At 39.0% G+C, this 21,746-nt stretch overlaps 1 protein-coding gene across 2 annotated transcripts in view; it reads right to left on the bottom strand.

Annotated features, from left to right (window-relative positions):
* Positions 1-3,044: 3,044 nt before the first annotated feature.
* LOC121876414 (substance-K receptor-like) overlaps positions 3,045-21,746 on the bottom strand; it is a 201,526-nt gene continuing 182,824 nt past the window's right edge. For both annotated transcript variants that reach the window (XM_042381499.1, XM_042381500.1), the window contains 7 exons: positions 10,011-10,198; positions 9,067-9,236; positions 8,397-8,589; positions 7,863-8,028; positions 7,421-7,523; positions 6,836-6,953; positions 3,045-6,083 (listed from right to left, as the gene is read on the bottom strand). In XM_042381499.1, coding sequence (XP_042237433.1) covers positions 5,775-6,083; positions 6,836-6,953; positions 7,421-7,523; positions 7,863-8,028; positions 8,397-8,589; positions 9,067-9,236; positions 10,011-10,198 — 1,247 coding nt within the window. In that variant the 3' untranslated portion in view covers positions 3,045-5,774. The remainder of the gene's footprint in view (positions 6,084-6,835; positions 6,954-7,420; positions 7,524-7,862; positions 8,029-8,396; positions 8,590-9,066; positions 9,237-10,010; positions 10,199-21,746) is intronic.

Below are 21,746 nucleotides of genomic sequence, written 5' to 3'. Positions count from 1 at the left end.
TGTGTAATATCTAGAGTAAAGTTGTCAATGTTAGTTTACATTTACTAGTTGGACAAACGAACAAAAGATAAAACTTAATAAAACATTCCTGATATTAGCAGATGTTTACACTCTAGTGATCAAAACAAAATATCTCACACTATGTAACCAACGGAGACCATTTACAGTAACTCTTGAGTAGTAATAACGCCATTTACACTGAATTTCACCCTCTAGCAGATTTACATATTATGTATTTCGACCAATATGTTAGTGAAGATTCTCCCCCCCCGACCGTTACCATCTTCTCATTCTCAGAAGAAAGGATCAGGTCTGGTTTACGCGGATCTTATTCTTTTAGCTGCAGTATCTTTAAGTCCGTCCACTGCTTGTCCAGTCCCTCATCAAGAGTTGGCCCAGCCAGGGAAAGGCGTAGAGCAGTGTCCTCTCTTGTTTAATTCATATAAAAGTGTTGCCTCTGTTGAAATATATGGTATAACCCTTTCCATTCTAGGTTGTTGTTGTACATATATATATTATACATAAGAGCTCCAACAACACAAAAACATATTGATGTTATAATGCAATACTGCGCTTCTTAGGTCATCAGCGAGTATACTAGATTGATAAAACAATTTTTGTCTTATCACGTCTTTTGTTCTCCTTGTGAAGTCACTTTTGGATTTACTCTCAAGACTATAAGGCCGCAGCTCACACCGTTACCTTTAAATAATGGCTGCGTTAGAACAGAATTCACATTTGGAAGCAAGTAATTAAAACTCTTTTCTCACGGCAAGAATGAGGTCCCCAAGTTATTTAAAGCTGAGTAAATTAAAGCTACACTTCTGAGGTTTTAAAATATTAATAGGTTCATATACCATTATTACTGACACGTTGGATTTCATTTTACTTTAACTTATGGGTCACGGTATTGAAATTTTTCACCATTATTCCAATTCAGATTTGGTTGAACACCATTTATTTAGTGGGAGGAGTTGTATCGTTACCAGGATAGTTCAGATTTCTAAGAACAGGAGAGGAATATAAAAAAAAATAATAATTTCGGGAGAAATCTTGGCTGGGTGTGCAGCCCTAGAAAGCGTTGTAACTCAGACATTAACTTGAGAGGCTGTTTGTTATCTTTAACCATTTTTACACAACTGCAGTGATGTCTAAAACCATTTTCATTCACTAACAAACAAATTAAATAGGTTTTATAGATACAACAGGAGTCTCTCTTTATCCATCATCTCCGGAGTTACAATGACCTCTCTTGGTCTCCTCCGTCAGCAGTCTTCATACTCTTTAGAAGGTGTGACGACTGGAGCACTTGGTCAGATATTAGGGAAACAAACGAAACATTTTTCCTTAGACTGATAAATAAATTCCACAATAAATTTCGATCAGTCGTTGAGAGAGAAGCACTTGGTACCATTGTGTCTTTCTAAAGCGTTACCAATACTCTCTTACTTTTAATTTATCTAATCTTCACCACAAACTCAGGCATACTGCAAGGTGAAGTAGGTAGCTGCCATGGTGTAATGAGTGATGTATTTGTGACTCAAACAATGATCTATGTCTTGTTTTACTGTGAGTAAGTTTACTATGAGTTATTTACATGTGTGCCTCATTCAACAAGGATTGAAAACCTCGTGAGAGAGTCAGCTAATCCTCCTGGTCTTTTCTGTTGACATTATAACACCTATCTAACTATCAGTCAAGAGGTGTAGTTGTCATGTTAGTGGTATCTGACAGACTAACACACAATCAACTATACTCTACCATAAGGAGTAAACATTGAATACTATGAATATGACTCATTTGGACAGAATGAAGTGCGGTAACTAAGGAGTGAGTGCAAGTTGGCAACACGTGTCAGGAGTGAAAATCCAAACATCCGCCCCTGTTCCTTTGGTTATGACACTCCCACTTCAAGTAAAATATATCAACACCACTTAACTATATCTCTAGACCACGAGTCACCAATAACTAACAAACGCCTCCTCTCAGTTAACTTCGCCAGTCTCAAAAAAGTTCAAACATATCAAGAATCATTGTCAATAAATACAGCAAATCATTTTGTATGTAAATTTATTTATTATTGTACCCTGAAATAAAACAATTGATGAGAATATTGATTATGAGCAATTCCACAGTAATATCATCTGTATATATATATATATATATATATATATATATATATATATATATATATATATATATATATATATATATATATATATATATATATATATATATATATATATAATTTCAATCTGATAATACAATATTAAATTTAAGAGTTAATTCAATGATGAAAGTTCAGACTATTGTGTATGTGGCAATACTACTATTTAATCTGCTATACACATTCAAATTATACCTGAAATAAGCGACCCAACAAACTCGGTCAAACTTTACCTGGGGGATTTTGTATCTTTTTCTCTAACATGTAAATATGAAAGTATGATTATTTAGCATTGAATAACATCTATAAAGGTAATTTTCACCAGGTGTAAGAATATTTTAAGTTTGGATACAGAGACAAAACAACCTTCGTCTGATAGCAGCATCAGATCCTCAGCAGCAGTTCATCGGCTGGTCTCAACTATTTCTCATTACACATATGTGAAGTTTGACCGTCAGCCATTACATAAATCATATTAGTACATTCATATACACATACACATTAAACACATTCAAAAGGGCACAAATATAATTATGATGGATTTTGTACAATTATTGAGAAGCAAATTGACCATTTCTGATGTTTACAATAACCAGTTTTTCACATGTATGATGGTGGAACAGACGAGTATAAATATAACATGGGGAGTCTACTATAATAAGAACAGTTACTATGAACGACAAGAAGTAACGTGCAGTATTAAGGTCGTGTGAGTCTCAGGAAGTCTTACCTCACCTAATTACTCGTAGTTTCCGAATCCCCTTTTAATAGATCCTTTTGGTGGGCTCATATATTTGTTTCTACCCGGCACAGATCATCTCAGATAATCATATAATATCCAGAGAAATAGTTTCCAGTGATGGTAACAATACAATTCTCAAGTTTCTTTTGGTTTTAGTTAATAAGGTTTACAATAATATATCCTTGTTACAATATATCGTCATGAGATATTATAAACAGTGTATTTTGTTTTTTCCTTCTGATGTTTTCCTCCTACCTGGTTAAAGCATCATTAATGTATTTCCTACACACAGAAATAAAGATATAAAGCACATCTAGGGTTTATTTTCCTAGCAGTTATGTCACCATCATGGGAAAAAAAAATATTGTTGCCACAGACGAACAAGAACTTAAATAATGATAAACACAGTAGGTTTATTCTCCTTAAAAGTAATTAGGTAGAAGTTTATGAATAAATATAGGTATCAAGAGCTAAAGAGATTTAGGTACAAGTTTATGTAGTCAGTTCCTTGTGTTTTGTTCTTTAATGTTGACTATTATTATCGATAGACTTGCCATCTTTTTTTGCAAGAATTATTTATTACTCCCCAGAAATAAAATGGCCATCAGTGTTATATACAAGCTTAAATAAACTACACGATATCAATAAATATATCTGACAGCAACGACACAAGGCTGAAAAAGTTCACAGTGTATAAAATTCCCATTAAATCATCTTACTTTGGAAATGCTGCCAAAAAACGTAGATAAATATAATAGTATCAAAGTAACTTGCAGTAGAGTTTTATTTTTCTTCAACATTATGAATCTGGTCATTATGAAGCTTACGAGACTTTCCAAAACTTGAATACATTTTGTCGGCTTACGGAACTCTCCAAAACTTGAATACATTTTGTCGTTATGAAATATGCTGACATTGTGTTATTTTCTTGCTCATAATTCGAGGATTTCATTGTAGCCATTACCAGATTATTATTTTTTCCATCTTCGACCAAACCTCCAGTACTAAAGTGGGTTATATGTCAATATTGGTGTCTATGAATACTTTAACTGGGACAAATAACCATCACTTAAGTTCATGTCCTCCCTATCACTGTACATTCTGGGTGCACAGTGATGACTATAAGACTATATTTGTTTTACTTTTGTACATTTGTTCTGGCACTGAATAAGAAAAGCTAATCTGTGCACAACCGCAGTAGATATTAATGATGCGTCATGTATACAGAAGTTTATTTAAGTTACAACAGTGATTGGCGCTGGGACTCTAAAGGACGATTGTTGCTATTGTTACTGCTATATGCTAATAGTAGTAGTAGTAGTAGTAATAATAATAGTAGTAGCAATAGTAGTCAAGTACAGGTAGTAGCAATCATAGTAGTAGATGCTCCAGCGCCATCTACCGCCATGGTAACAATAATAACCTTGTTTAGTGCAGTCGTACAGAGACTAAACCAAAGTACCAACGACTACCACACTCATCAGCCACCAACTGTAATAATTGATGTCCCAGTTAAGGTTTGTGTGAGGAAGCAACACAAACATGTTAACGACGTGCTAAACCCCAAACATAAAGGAAATAAGAATATTACAAACATCTACACAGTCACTGAATAATGATCATCAGATTCATCAGTACAGTATTTGTAGCTCTATATATGCTTCATATTCTAAGACATTCGTAAGTCATAGTTTGGATCGCTGTTCTTGTTTTGTGGGATTTGTAGGAGTGAACATATTACACAAACTACCGACATCGTTTAGGGGGTGGATGACCAAGAGCTGATCACTGGGTCTGCCTCAACCACGGAAGAAGCTCTCAAGCAACACAGTAAATCATCACATCTTCAGGTCAGTTTTTAACACTTCGCAGGTCTTATATCATACCTTTAATACTTTGTAAGTTACAGTACAAGAGAGTCTCGATTTGTCATTGTATGGACACAGTATATATATTTCTTTTAACATTTCCAGCCTTCAAATTTTACACTTATTTACACGAAGTTAAAGCAATCTGCTCTGTAACGAGACTGAGTTTGCTTCAAAACAAAAAGAATTATGCACATTAATTAAACGGGTAATTATCATGATTTAGGTGTATATACAAGGTGATGTTTCCTGTGATGTTTAGTAATAATTTAGTTTTCAAACATTTATATTTCATAGAATCTATACTTACACACAACCCTATCGTATGACTGTTCTAGTGACTGTCTCAAGTGGTGTGAATTCTCCCCTGAAATTTCTTCCTAATAACACTTTTTTTTTAGTTTTGTTTCTATTATTTGTAGTTAATAATCCAGAATTTAGAATCAATACTTTCTATTTATACCTAAACCTTATAATACGATATGCAACATTTACACAATTATTGGTTATGGTGTAACTCATCGTCTCGACGTTTTACCACAGTATCAAAACTACATGATTTTTTTATATATTCTATGAAACGTTTTTCATTAAAAAAATAAATAACTTTATTTTATAAGACATCACTGAACCTGATCTGTTCCAGGATGCTTTTATGCGCTTTCAGTATTGTTGTTTACTGGGTGTGTCTACCTAAGACAACTTGACCCCAGAGTACAGCTCACAGGAAGATGACCTTCACCATCGCTTGTCCTGGATTGTAAGTCATTTTAAAGACAAGTGTTCCTCTACATAAATCACACAGCTAATATACTTACGACATTCTAAGCCTCTACAGGTAACTTCACTTAAGACTTTAAGACTTTTAGCAAAGTTAATATATCTTTTTTTTTAAATGACGGGTCCTATATAAAAGTAAATATATATTTATGTGTGACCTTATTTCATATTTGTGAGGTTTTACCATATATTTATCATCATGTATTTTTGTCCCTTTTTACAGTACATCTTCTCTTATGTCATTGTTGATATCTTCCTTGAGATGGTTCAGGTCATACATCTGATGGTGGTGGTGTAGCGGGGAGGTGGTGGTGGTGGTGCTCTTACAACATCCACACCCGACAGCCGCACCGCTGTTGCTGCTCCAGGAGTTGGAGGCTCGAGCGCCTAGTTTACCATCATGATGCCTTGTCAAGCCCACGTCGTTGGGTCGCAGATGGTGGTTGTTGTACACGGCGTTGTTGATGTTGGGGCAGCTGTGACCTGTGCCCCCCTTCAGCTGAGACTGTTCTCCGCCATTGTAGTTCTGTGTTAAAAAAATAAAATAAATACTGGAAAGTTGAATTATTACCAGGGTACGTCTGACGAGTATCATGCATATATGATCACCAACAGGCCTCCTCTGTCCAGCCCATATATATATTTGAAACCACAAAGAGCAATTTCAAAAAATATATATAGCACAGAGCCATTGAGGATGTCACAGGGTAATTTAGATCACCAGGAGGAGCCAAGACTCGGCCTAAACACAACACAGACTCGTGTGAACTTTAGTCAGCTGTTCCGTTCAGAAGAAAATCATCACACCATTTCTGAACAAGTCACCAATGAGAGAAGGGTGAGGTGGGGTGAGGTGAGGAGGAGTTAGTTTCAAAGGGCAGAGTCGCAATCTTAACCATATAAATATCCCTGTAGATGGGCGAAGACTCAGAGATTTGGAAATTTTAAGAAGACTTGGGAGAATCTGTCTGTGTTCTTGTGTTCCTAGTTAAATAATAATAATAATAATAATAATAACAACAACAGCAACAATACCATTCTATATGAAATAAAACATAACTTATATTAAATAAATAGCATGTAAGATAAAGCTTAACTATATTTACTTGTGTTATTTCTCATTTGTTAAAGTGACCAGTTAAATATTATATGCAATATCCAAAACAGATTACGAGTAAAAGAATCTATAGTTCGATGATTTTGTTCAATTAATTTATCAAGAAATCAGAACAGTTCTAATGCATATGAGACAGAATTCGAGAAACAGTTGTGTTTTACCTTACAAGTGTTATCTGAACCGAAGTCATTCAGGTTATTCTGGCGAAGATCCTTGTTGGAACATGTCATCAAGACTCGTCCGCTGTGTGAAGACGTCATGGAGAACTTATGGTCCAGCCTGTTGAGATACACCATAGTGAGAGGATGATTCTCAATCATATTTATCTCTATTTTGCTCCTATTTTATTTCTTATATAGAGAAGATCAAAGGAACAAGAAAGCTCAAGAAAGAACGACTGGGAGACGATAGGGATGGATGACTGGGTGACGATATGAATGGATGACTGGGTGACGATAGGGATGGATGACTGGGTGACGATATGAATGGATGACTGGGTGACGATAGGGATGGATGACTGGGAGACGATAGGGATGGATGACTGGGTGACGATATGAATGGATGACTGGGTGACGATAGGGATGGATGATGAGTATAGAGAGCAGCAGATAAGGCCAGCTAAAAAACTGATCAATGTCACTAAAACAGAAAGTAATTATGCTTAAAACCTCTTCTAAAACACACACACACACACACACACACACACACACACACACACACACACACACACACACACACATGCTCACCTGTTTCGTTTAATAGAGTTAAATTCCAGTAGTACTGCAGGTTCCGGCCCTGAGCACCCCACCGTAGTCTCCCGTGTGCCACCTGTCATTCCTTTCCAGTTACCTGTGTGTGTGGTGGAGATAAGGTGAGTTAGTAATGAGCCAACACCTGCTACCTGTGTGTAGTGATGAAGTGGCAGGTAAAAACAGTGCAGCTAGGTGTACGAAAGAGATAGAGCTAATGAAAAAATACAAAACAGAAACGAACATAAATAAAAAAAAACGGGAAAGGAAAAGAGACGGATGGACAGAGAAGAAAAAAAGGAAAGAAAGATATAGAAAAAATAGAAAAAGAGGAGATGATAAAATTTAAACATGAACCCAGAAAGGAGGAACTTGTTCATTAGTATTAGTTTCCGTTTACACACTGAAATGTTATTGATACACAAGGCAACATACTCACGACGGTGATATATCCTGCCGGTGGAAGCATGTCTACAGGTCAGGAGAGACACCAGACCTTGGCGGAAGTTGGCGTTGAATCCACAATAGATGATGGGGTTGAGGGCGGAGTTGGAATAGGCGACGAAATAAGCTGCGAATTCCACCTCAGAGAACCATTCGGGCAGCTGTAGTGTGTGGGAAACAGAGGAGAGGAGGATTAATCACCATTTATTTATCCTTAGTCCTCTTCTACCTCTTGTGTAAGGAGGATCATAGAAAACAGGAAAAGAGAAAACCCGAGAAAACTGAGTAATTTGTGACGGGGGACTGATACAAAACAGTTATAGACAGCGATCGGCATAAGAAGCTGAACTAACCTTACGCATATAAAACACTACACACATACAGTTCCTTAATGTATACCCATTCATATATGTGACACACATTCTCGGATATTGAGCACTACCAGTACCAGCTGACACTTGAGCACTACCAGTACCAGCTGACACTTGAGCGCTACCAGGACCAGCTAATCCTTGAGCACGAGACTTACCGAGTTGTCTTGTGAGTGAACCAAACTGCTGTACAGAAGGATGCTCTGAAGGGGAGTCCAGCAGAGCACAAATACCAACAGAACGACTGACACCATCTTAACTACTTTCTTCTTGGTGCGTGTTGCTGTGTTACGTGCTGGAACACAGTGCTCACCTGGCAACTGGGTCATCCACAGCTTCCACACTACAAGGCTGTGAACGAGATGTGGATTATGTCCGGTGGGGGAAAACTGGAAAGGATAAGAACAACTCAGGAGTGAAGTTGGCAAAGATTGTGAGGTTGATAATGTGGAGGAAGTGTGTGTATGTATGTATGTATGTATGTATGTATGTATGTATGTATGTATGTATGTATGTATGTATGAGTATGCCTTTTATAAATACAGGTATTTTCGTCTTTATAAGTTTGTTTATATGTCTGTATGTGCTATTTTGTAAATGGCTATAAGCATGTGTTTTGTATATCGGCAATACTTCCTCACTCAACCTAATTATGCATATTGACCCCAAAATTACAAGTCACATGTCAATTGAGGGCAACTTAACCATTGTCATGACTAAAATATTCAATAAAACCAACATTCACTTTAACATTCGTTATTCTTTACGTGCTGAAGAAGTAAAAGACGATGGTTACACTTCAATAGATGAATGTGTGTTTATACTCACCTGTAGTTGATGAACATGATGCCCACAGGTAGGAAGTAGAAGACGATGGTGAGGATGATGTAGAAGCGTCTCTTAGCGTCGTAGGTGGTGACACAGTGCCCCACCTTAAGGTTGAACTGGACCTCCATAGGCCAGAATTCATCACAGTGCCAGGAGGTGAAGTTAGCCCACTGTAGTATAGAAGACGTGCTTTAGTAACATATACTACTACTACTACTACTACTACTACTACTACTAATAATAATAATAATAATAATAATAATAATAATAATAATATTTTTTTGCAAGAATTTCATCCACTTTCAATAAATTTCTTACACGCTGTTTTGGTGAATGTGTTTTTCAATAGAATCTTGGGATCACTTGAAGAATTTCCAACCCCAGCTTATTTCACCTGAAGATTAACCACCCTAACCTTAACCTCACCCCCCCCCCCCAATAGTGTTAGGTTAGGTTAGGTTAGGTGAAATAAGCGGAGGTGGATTTTTTTCAGGTTCGTGTATAATAAACAAATTATATATATTGTGAATGTAATAATTAAGGAATTTCTCTCCTTCTCACCTGGTAGTTTAATTAACCTGTCAACAGGTACCCTGAGCAAGAAGAATAAGGACTTACAGACCTCATTTATAATAACTACACTTCACCTCACGTCATCTCACATCAGCTCATCTCATCTCCCCTCATCTCACATCACTTCACCTCTGAGTCACCACTTATAGGGAATTTCTATTACTAGGGAGTCTATGTAACCCTCTAAAATGTTCAGGGAATTAGTTGTAATTGCTGTGACTGTCTGCAATTACTGGAAATTTGTATACTATTTTGTTACACACACACACACACACACACACACACACACACACACACACACACACACACACACACACACACACACACTGAAAAAAAACAACAATTAGTAGATAGCACAGTGCACAAATCACCTGAATGCTGTACTGCTCCCGGTAGAAGAGTGGCGGGCAAGCCAACAGAGCTGAGGTGAGCCAAACCACGGCGATGACCCGGTGAGCGCGATCTGGCGAGGTGCGGGCGTGTAGGGGAAACATGACGGCCACGAACCTACCCACGCTGATCACCGTCAACGTTAACACACTGGCCAGTAATGATGTGGCTGCGGGGATGAGAAGGTGGCTATCATCTTCAAGGTTTACACTATACAATAACCCCTTCTCCTCCTCCTCCTCCCCTCTCTCTCCCTTCTGTCTTCCTTATTCTCTCCTCCTATCTCACACTGTTACCAAGCCAGATGAGTCTTGGTGGTGGTGGTGGGAACTTGTGGCTTTGGTGGAAAATTAAATTGAATGTTGATTATGGAGCTGATGGTGAAAGGTTCGGTGGGGAGGAGAGGGGGGGGGGGGCTTTTGTTGGAGAGGATCGAAGCGTCGGAGAAGGAATACATGATAAATACAGGAAAATAAACTGTGACCTCTACTGCTACAGAAGAATATGGATCACATTATGGAACAGACAGTAGTTACGAGTTGGCTTCTGCAATCTTCTAAAAAAGTCTCATTATTTTTTCTGAATTACCAGTATCAGACACACCGGATCTACAGTTTAATTTAAGAAGTTACCTTAATAGTGTGTACACCTTTCTTCACCAAACAACACAGGAATAATCGCATAAAAATCTATTTCCCAGAATTTAAAGCTCAATAAAAAAAAATGTTTTATTCAAAGCACTTCACTGTCTTCTGTCATAATGTGTTTTGTCGGGATCTAAATCACTGAACTTTGTGTCTTTCCGGGAGCAAGCACCATCTACATCATCCTCCGGCTTATACTCGCTGACCTGAGCCATACGAGCTGCGAGTTAAACGACTAAGACGACCATGGCGACATCTTCCTTCTCACCAGTAGAACTCCTTTCGGGGAAAATCTCTCAGACTCTACCCAGAGTCCTAGATGATGGCCATAGGAGGTGAACTTCTCTTCAGGTGAGGCTGTGCACACAGTTCAGTAGATCGTATTACCAGTATACTTGTCTTGGATCACTGCAGCCAAGGAACTGGTGGGTACAGTCCTTCCAGTTTAACTAGGGGGCTCTGCTGGAAGGCAAGACCCCAGCCAGGGTCAGGGAGCCACCTATAGCGATGTCCAAGCAGACTCATTACCCAGACCAGCTCCCACAAAGGCTCACAAGCAGTCCAGCTGAGATAACCCATTATGGTAATAATGTCCACAACCGCTTTATTAACACAACAATAAGAGGATATAGTAAGGTGCTCGTTAACTAATGTCCCCCCCTCTCCCTCACCCACTACAGGTCATCTCCCTTCTTCTTAATCGTCGGGTTAGTATCCAAGTGTCACCACCTGTTGCTTGATAATGGTACTTCTGTATTACCCTCAAGTGACTTGGAATAGTGACGTAATAAACGAAATTATCAAGAATTTCGTCAATGTAACCAATATAACGAAACCCTTTGTGACTTTTCTGTGATATATTTTTCTTCATACATTTCTCATATTTAACCCTAGGGCTAAACTCGGGACAAAATAGTGAGAGGCGACTCTACATAGCACAGTGTAGACAAGTATGGCCGGTACTGCACTCAACAGCCTGTGGAGTTTAGTTCCCATTCACAGCTGGGTGGACAAGTGGTACTGGGACCGAACCAACGACCCCTAGAATACGAGGTGAGTGTTCTATCCAATCGGCCACTTCACCCTAGAATTTATTAGTAACCTATAAAAATAATACTTACATTCGAAATATTATTGATAAAGTCATATGTAAAGAGATGAAATATAAGTTAGAATATTATAAAAATTACCAAGAAAAAAAATGGTACACTATGAAACATATATATCGGAAACTCAAATTTTTGGGGGTTACTTACACCACAAACACTTGAGAGTCGACAATCTACTGGATATGTAAGTGGAAGGCTACAATATTATCCAAACAGTTCTCTGACAGAGGAACGTGACTGAGTTAGCTGTAACATACAACTTTCTGACACTCACCAGACCACAGTCCTGTCAAATAACCTTTTTTTTTCTATTATTTTCATTCGTGTCAAAATTTACATTGATAGAATTGTGTCAGTCTGTGTCTACATGTTCATCAATCTTACTGTTACCTCTTCACCACTAAATAGAAGACAGAAGAAGCTACAGTGTTCATTCTTGGTACACTGTATATAATAATCACTGAGATCTAATATGTCCTTTAGGTCACACGTCCATCACAGCTTTAACAGAGGTATGGAAGGTATCGCTGGTATGGCTTTTGGTATGTTTGGTTAGGTTAGGTTTAGTTGGAATGACTGTTAATTCTTTACACGTTGTTGTAGGATGAACAAGGTGAGTCTCATGTACCCACGCCTTCAGCCCAGTGATGCATGGCAGTGTATCAGTTGAGTGGCGCCATTCCTCTTGGTCTGGCTAGTGTCCCCAGCCTTGGCCAGCCTGGCTTCCTACAGCTCTGCTCTCTCTCTCTCTCTCTCTCTCTCTCTCTCTCTCTCATCCTCTACACCTCTACAGTCACACATGTAACCTCCTCCTCCTCCTCCTCCTCCTCCTCCTCCTCCTCTTCTCTCTATACCATCTTACCTACCTCTGACACACACACACACACACACACACAAACACAGACACCAGCACAAACAAACACACAAACATACACAAGCACAGACACATACAGAGTCAAACACACACAAGCACAGATACAGACACATATAAACAAACACACACACACACACACAGACAGACAGACAGACAGGTTCTCAAGTGTACATACCGATACGCCTTGAGACACCCTCTACCCGGCGCCAGACAATATTGAAGGTCACCGAAAAATAAAATACAAAGACATTTATATATAACTAATTACAATATAAGTATTAATTTATTATTTTGGGATCAATATTCACCCTACAATAAGCAGTCACTCATGGAGGGGGTGAGTGGGAAGTAGAGTAGTAGTGGCGTGGAGAGAGAGGGGGGGGTGGGGGAAGTGAGGTAGTGGCGTGGAGGGGAGAAAGACGGGAGGTGGGGTAGAGTGGCGTGGAGGGGGGAAGGGTGAGTGGTGGTAGAGGTAGTGGCGTGGAGAGGGGAGAGGGAGGAGGGGGTGAGTGGGAAGTAGAGGTGTGAGTGGGTGGAGAGAGAGGAGGGGAGTAGGGATGGGAGGAGGAGGAGGGGGGTGAGGGAGAGAAAGGGGGGAGGGAAGGGAGGTAGCGTGGAGGAAGAGAGGGGGTAGAGGTAGTGGAGGGGAGAGGTGGGTGAGGAGGGTGAGGGGAGGGAAGTAGAGGTAGTGGGTGGAGGGAGAGAGAGGGAGTGGTAGAGGCGTGAGTGGGAAGTAGAGGTAGTGGCGGAGAGAGAGAGGAGGGGGTGAGTGGGGGAGGTAGTGAGGGGAGTAGTGGACAATCAGGATATTCTTCACGCACTCAAATCCTTCACCTCTTCACCACAATGTTGTTCCGTTGTCTTTTGAGGCTCTTCTGTAAACACTTGACCCATGGGTAAAAAAATAAAAAATAAACGGCACTCAGGGGATATCCAATACCATATAGAGATGAGAGAGAGATACACAAATATTTATACAGGTAGGTTTGTATTATTCAGGTGAGGTGGGCTTGCAATATGACACTCTCTCTCTCTCTCTCTCTCTCCTTCCTTACACGTGAAGTATTGTCAGAAGGATAACAAAGGTGGTTATGGCTGCCTACATCATTAGCGTCAGGTGTAAATGTCATTACTGTCGAAGTCGGAACTCATGAACCTCTTATGGATATCAATCAATCAAGGTGTTTTGCCCATATCTGTGTGGCAGTGTGTGTGTGTGTGTGTGTGTGTGTGTGTGTGTGTGTGTGTGTGTGTGTGTGTGTGTGTGTCTTATACCAATCCTCCCATGTTTTGTCACTCTCCGGGGACCACCACAAGATTTAGTTTCATATATTCATCTCATTCTCTACCTTCTCTTGACCTTCGTATCCTATTAATATTTCTGCTATTTATCCTCCTATCTCTAGTATTTTTCCCGTTGCTCAAGTTAATGCTAGTGTTTTTTTTGTCAGTATAAATCATCTTTATCTTTCTACGTAACATCAGATTTTGGAAACATTTAGTCAGCCTTAGTTTTCTTTTATTTCTAAGACATAAGAACATAAGAACATAAGAAAATAAGGAGTCTGCAATAGGCCGGTTGGCCTGTGCATGGCAGCTCCTGTCGAGAGTTACTACCACTCTCTATCCTCCATGAATCTATCCAGCCTCCTTTTGAAACTTTCCAGCGATCCAGCACATACTACAAAGTTGCTAAGCTTGTTCCACTCGTCCACCACCCTATTTGAAATCCAGTTCCTTCCTATCTCCCTCCTGAACCTAAACTTATCCAACTTAAATCCGTTGTTCCGAGTCCTATCCTGCTCGGATATTATAAGAACTTTATCTATATCGCCTTTATTGATTCCTTTCACCCACTTGAATACTTCTATCATATCTCCCCGCACTCTTCGTCTTTCTATGGAATGCAAGTTTAGTTTCTTTAACCTATCCTGATATGGAAGGTTTCTAAGTCCCGGAATCATTTTCGTCATTCTTCGCTGCACCGACTAGTGAATTGATATCCATTCTATAATAAGGGCACCAGAACTGAACCGCATAATCGAGGTGCGGCCTGACTAGCGCAAGATATAGTTGCAATAAGACCTCTGCACTCTTGTTACTTACACTTCTAGATATAAAACCCAATACTCTGTTTGCCTTATTTCGAACATTAACACACTGTTTTATAGGCCGTAGGTCCGGGCTTACAAGTACCCCTAGGTCTCTTTCACAAGTCGACTTCTCTAGGTTGATGTTGTTAGGCTGTATACATTGACAGTATTTGTTCTTCCAATATTAAGTACGCTGCATTTGCTGGTGTTGAATTTCATTTGCCATTTTTCAGACCACCCCTGCAGTATATTTAGATCCTCCTGTAATGCATTTGCATCCTGCCCTGAATTAATCTGCCGCCCTATTTTGGTGTCATCCGCAAACTTGCTTATGTCACTGCTGATCCCAGTATCTAGATCGTTTATGTAGATTATGAACAAGAGTGGGCCTAGTACTGACCCCTGGGGAACTCCACTGGTTACACGACGCCACTCAGATTTGACACCATCTACGCTGACTCTGCGTTCTATCGGTGAGCCATGATTTTATCCAATTTAAAACTTTCCCCTCGATACCATGAGCCTTAATTTTTCTCAGAAGCCTCTGATGCGGTACTCTGTCAAATGCTTTGCTAAAGTCTAAGTAAATAACATCGTAATTTTCGTCATTATCTACTACCTCGAAGACTTTCCTAAAAAACGTCAGCAGATTTGTTAGACAAGATTTTCCCTTTGTAAACCCATGTTGAGAGTCGTAGATTAATTTGCTTTTTTCTAAATGGTGTCTCTTTCCCCTTCAACACATTTGTATTAAAATCCTCCAGTGTGAGTAAATGGTCAAAGAATTTCACGGTTTTTATGTTTTCTACAAATCTTCATAAAACTTAATTATTTCCTCATCTTCGCTATCGTGTGTTGGTGCATGAACCTTAATTATTACTCTGTTCTAACATTAGTTTACCAAAATACCAACACTAGTTTAATGCTTTTCATCACCTGATTAGACACGTCCAGTTTACTTCATTTAATGCCAGACTACCTCGAGTTATTTGAAAATACTCTTGACCACTTATTAAGGTTAGGTTACTATATTATTCTGCGATTCATAACTTTTAAATATGAACCACTTTAAGGGAATCGAAGCTTCGGTGTTCGGCGATAAGGTCTTTCATCTGCGACCCATCATCAACTGATTCAGCGACGTTAAGAAACACCACATAACCCGTCACACCTTCTCCAAAGACTTGTCGCTGTATTAAAGAAAAGGAAATCCTCTTCTTCTAGTTGTATTACGAGTCTTTTCAAATATCCCGAGAGAATTTAAGTGTTTGCTGTTTGTTAAGTCTTCAATGGGAACAGGAATGACAATGTTGACTCACCAACTTCAATTAAAATTATGATGGATGTTACATTTTATACGTGTAAGACGCGTCTGTCAGTGTGTTTATTACGATATTTGTCATCACAAGTCCTTCTACTGATTGATGGATCGATATGAACCTTGGTTGGCATGAACAGGGCGAGTAGTTAGCTTTACAGTTGGGGAAGTGAAGGTGATCGAGTGCAGTGGGTCAAGGTCACAGTTCAAGGTCACAGGTCAAGGTCACAGTCACAGCTCAAGGTCACGGCTCAAAATCACAAGTCAATATTGGAGTCAGGAGGTGAGGATTTATGCTCGAGTAAACAACTTTCCAATTAAGTTCGTATTATGTAAAAAAGAATGAAAATTCTTAATAACTTTATAATTTTTTTTTCACGTTTGACTGATTTTATTATGTTATGTGACGTAATATAAATGCAAAATATATTCTGAAACTTAATACTACTAAAAGTTACGTTAATTTATGAGATATAAATACAATAATAAGGGAGGTCTGAAGTTAATCAAGTTCATACAATCTGTCTCACTTCAAAAGGCTGGTTTTCCGGCATCTTCGTGGTGTAGATTAATATAATATTTTTCTTTTCCATTTCCAATTTCTTTTTACTCTTATTTTTTTCGCCTCCTAGGCCTCGTTGTGAGTCGATGACCTTTACCCGGGTGAGCTAATCCAAGTAATCAAATAAAACCAACACCACACATTCTAGCTCAACAAATAAACGATAAATTATATAATATTTTCACACGTCCATTATGAGTGATACTTAAATGCTCTGACGATTGTGATATACTACCGATGGGTGTGTTGTGTAGAGTGTGTTGTGTGGGAGTGTGTTGACGACTGATGGGTGTGTTGTGTGGGAGTGTGTTGACGACTGATGGGTGTGTTGTGTGGGAGTGTGTTGACGACTGATGGGTGTGTTGTGTGGGAGTGTTGACGACTGATAGGTGTGTTGTGTGGGAGTGTTGACGACTGATGGGTGTGTTGTGTGGGAGTGTGTTGACGACTGCTGTGTGTGTGTGTTGTGTAGGCGAATAGTGATATAGAACAATATAAACAAGTAAAAACCGAAAGACTATAATACTTGCCTCTTTTCTCTACTTATTTTCATCATATTTATTCTTCTTCACATTTACTGCTAACCTGAACACATTCCTCCTAACTCATTTACATTTACTAGTTTTCCAGTCAACAGTCCACAAGAGCAGCTGACCCACCTCATTGTTCCGTTTACTGATGGATTGCTCGGCGCCCCTAAAACACCCCTGGACCCGCCCCTGCTCTTAGCCACTCACCAGTTACCCGTCAACACGAAGCAAAGAATGTTTAGAACGATACCAAGTTCCTCCTACAGGAAGTGGTTTACTCTTTGTAACTTTCAGGTCGTGTAATTAATCCGAGGAAGTAATTTACCTGTTATTTTGTTTTGGATCGTGTGATTGTAGTGAAGGTTGTCAAGTAGGAAAATATAAATGCAAATTAGGTCTAAGTCGCTTTTCTTTTGTTTGTGTTTTGATTTTTCATCTCGACAATATTTATCTGTTGAAAATCACGATAGGAAACTTCTTTTTTTTTTAGATATTGTGTGAATGTGTTACGACTCCCTCTCCCCGTTAACCTGATAGTGAATTTCATTTAGTGATGATGAGAGCAGAAAGGCTGAACAAGGAGGGAATACAAACCTCCACTCCTCTCGGAAGTTAAGTCAATCCCGTGACCATTGGCTTGCAAGGGTGACGCCGCTCTATCAAATGTAAAACACTTCACCATTTCCATCATCCATCGTCACTCCTCCAGCGAGATTCACCATTATGGAGGGTGAGGGTGAGAACGTCCGTACCTTTTATCAGATTAACACAATGAGTCACGACAAGATATAGTGAGTGTAGGTCAATTGCACTATATCATAAGTTGTTTCCTGACACAACATATCTATCAAGACTCATCTGGGTACAGCATATACCCGCCGAGTCTTTACTGTTACTGGGTTGGAATAAGCGGGTACAGGTAAAAGGTAAATCCTTCTATATTTCAACTGATTTTATGACTATGAGGTAAGAATGACCTTCCATGCTGCAGTTACTTATCTGATTCATTCTATAAGATACTGTACTGGTTTTTTTTTTTTTTTTTTTAGATAAATGGCGCATTATATTTGGTCTAAAATAGCAACGATATATACGTAGATTGTTAAAAAAAAGTCGCAGATAATGTTTGTCAGTATAGGTGGTTGGTTATCGCGTGGTGTAACTCTTGTGTTGTTACCGCCTGCAGCCCCACTATCACTACCTTCAGGGGAAACACACAGCTGATAGTATGGAGGAGTATTTGACGATCTTACAGTGTGGATATGGTTCTCCGTCAAGCTCCCGTGCTAGATGTAGAACGCGGAAAAACACGCCATTGTATAATATTCTTCAGAAGTCACATTGAATCGTTGAACAACTTCATTGAACAAAGTCGTTGAACAATGCCCTTAACGATTTTCAATAAACGATCACGTGAAGATTAGGCATACCAATTTAATTCGTGTGGTGATTATATACCCCAACGCTAATCTAACCTAACCTAACCTAACCCCTCCAGGTGACGTCAGTATGTTCAATCATCAGAGGTAAAACAACTTGGGGGTTGCCTAATCTTCACGTGATCGTTTACTGAAAGACGTTAAGGGCATTGTTCAATGACTTAGTGTTGCCATTCACCCTGTACGTAAGAGAAATGTTACCTCACTTTTATTTTAATTAACTTTATGTAATGGGACAAGATTAAGTATTATGGAAACTCAGATGGTGGAGAGAACACGCAGGAATGAGGAGAAGCAAGATGACGTCCACGATACTTCACCAAAAACTAGTAAGTCGTTTTTATTCCAGGATAATCTATTGTAGTCGGATGATCCACAGGCTTTTATTCCATTTTCTTTGACGTAGTTTATAAGCTGGCTTTCTTTTTGTACAGAACTGACAGTAATTCCTTAAGTAGAGAGAAAGGGAAACAAAATTCTCACGTACTATGAAAAAAAATCCTTTGAATTCAGCACCGTTTAATGTTAAAATATGAGACATGTTAATTTTTTTTTTGGAGGGAGGGGGTGGGGGCGGGTCGATGGATACAGAAAACGTTGCTTATCAATCGTATACAGGACAGTGATTCATCTGTTAAGGAATTAAAGAAGCACAGTTCCTCGTTAGCTGAGTGTAGGTTTGTGATAAAACGGGGGTTATAGACATGGCAAGGCTTCAGCATCTCCCCATGAACAAAAGGTCTGTTTCATCCCTAATTTTAGACCATTTTCTGTTTACTATTAAAGATGACTCACCACACTAAACCAAGCATCAAACCTAACCTAACCTAACCTAACCTAACTTGACTTCTTGAGAGAGCTTATAAATTCTGGTCTGTTATTAGATATTAAGTAACATTCCATTGAGAAATTATTAAAAACTCAAGATGATTTGATCAGTGAGGGGCACTAATGCGGTAACCCCTTGATCTCACGTTTTTTTGTCTTCATAACACACAAGAAAGCTCTCATACTGGCAGACAGACATAGTGTTTCTTACAGCAGTTCTAGTTCACACTGGTTGTCTATTACAGTCTCTTTATGCCGATCATTCACCTGTGCTTCTGACTTTATTAATCTGGCAAGACGGTAAAGATAGCTAAGCGTCTTATGTTGTGGGGAGGATGCGTTTAAAATATGGAGTAAATCATATGAGAAAAATGTATCAAAATCCTTTCCGAAAAAACAAAAACGAAAAACAAAAGCGCATTAAGGTGTGGAGTGTGGTCAGTCGTCCTCCATAAAAAAGAAGTTATTTCCTCTCCACTCGCGTATTTCATTCCATCAGTCGCTCCTTGTGTCCGGGAGGTGTTGTATTACCGTCAATTCGTTATGGTAAGCAAAATAAAGTTGTCAGTCGCATCTAAGACATAGTTTTTCAATGTGACTTTCACTCGAGAAACTGAACTCAAGGCTGGTCCATACAACACGAGTACGATGAGAGGTCTTTGACGTTCCTATACTCACAGTAAGAGAGTTAATAAAGAAAGGAACTCCTGAAAGTGAGACGACTACCAAGGGTGTTGGGGGGGGGGTCAGTGACTCCCTTTCTTGTGATATTCACTGATGTCTGATGGGATGTGAAGCTCTTTGATGATCCCTTATCGTGTTGGTGCTGGGATCAATAGAGGCGTCCATTAATACGAGATACCTAATCAAGTTCCCCTTCCACGCTATTCTACCATATCCAGCGCTATTACCACCCTCGCGCACACGGCCTCGCTCGGAGTTTCACGGGAACACCATACACGACGACGTAACCGATTCTTGCAACCTCGTGTCTCGTGGTGTAGAGGCGCAGACACTCGGTAACACTGGGATCTTTAGCGACCATAGACAGGCGTGCGATCACCCAATAGATAATTCAGATTTTACATTCCTTTACCACTCGCCTTGATGACATGATACACGTCTCAACGGAGTAGTTCCTCACCTACTTTGCTTATCTATATCAGGTACTTGCTAATCTTTGCAATTTTACTCTGATATTAAAGAAATTAATTTTTTCGCAATTAAGTCTTTCGTAAATCGGCTAAAATACCAAATACTGTAATTAATTTTATTTGTTGTTTTGAGTTTTTAATGTTGATGCTCTTATCGAAACGTTACCATATAAATATGTTACTGTTTATCCATACATTAGTGCTGTTATTCATATAAAGATAGACAACGGAGACAAGGCGTTGGAGTTTTAACCGGATGTCAAGAATCAGTGAGATGTGATGAGGAGAAGAGGTCAGATGAGAGTGTGAGGATGGCGGAGAACACCCAAAAATGTTCTAGTATAAAAAAAAAAAAATAAAGGCAAGGGGCAGGTCAGAATAGCTAAAAGAATAATGAGAAGAATACAAAGAAAAACTTCAAAAGCTCCTTGAAAAACTGGAGTATAATTACAGCAAAAGTTAAGAAGAAAAAACGGGAGTTCCGACAAGAGGGACAAACGCTAAAGACTCTGGCGAAATGTTACTAATAAAATGTGTCGAGAGTTCGGGGAAATAGGCAGCCGGGTATTTGTTTAACACTGATAAATGGACCCCAGCCAGTTGACCCATTACAAGACAATGAACCTTGTGTCAAAACCAAAGGCATACTGTAAAATATTAACTAATAGCCCAGAAGACTGACTTAACATGTAACAATAGCAAATCAATAGCAAAAAATTTATCAAAACTATTGGGAAGCGAAGGTTGAAGAACATTACCCGGATGTAAGATGGGATGGAATGCAGACATTTACATATTTGAGATCAATAGAAACACAAAACAACAATATTGGAAGGTAAGTTGAGGGACGAACGATATAAAGAGACTAAAAACCTTTTATGCAGAGGACAACTTGTTGAAAAATACTTCTTTTGCTAGAAACATGAAGCAAAGAATATACACCAATATTGTATTTCTGATACTGACATTTATTGAAAAGACTTGAAGTATGACTGACACGTTGGAAGGAAATAGTTTAAGACTGAATATATTTTATTATGAGAAACGGAGAGAAGGAACAAGAGAGATGAGACGAAGACTGAGACATCTCTTAAGTGGGGAATGTCTATTTATCCTGTGAAGATCTGGAGCTGAGGAGAACAGAGTAGATTAAATGCCATTAAAGA

This window comes from Homarus americanus, unplaced genomic scaffold (assembly GCF_018991925.1).
Source record: "Homarus americanus isolate GMGI-L3 unplaced genomic scaffold, GMGI_Hamer_2.0 scaffold1640, whole genome shotgun sequence".
NCBI classification, from domain to species: Eukaryota; Metazoa; Arthropoda; class Malacostraca; order Decapoda; family Nephropidae; genus Homarus; species Homarus americanus.
This window is presented reverse-complemented; position numbering and strand designations above follow the sequence as displayed.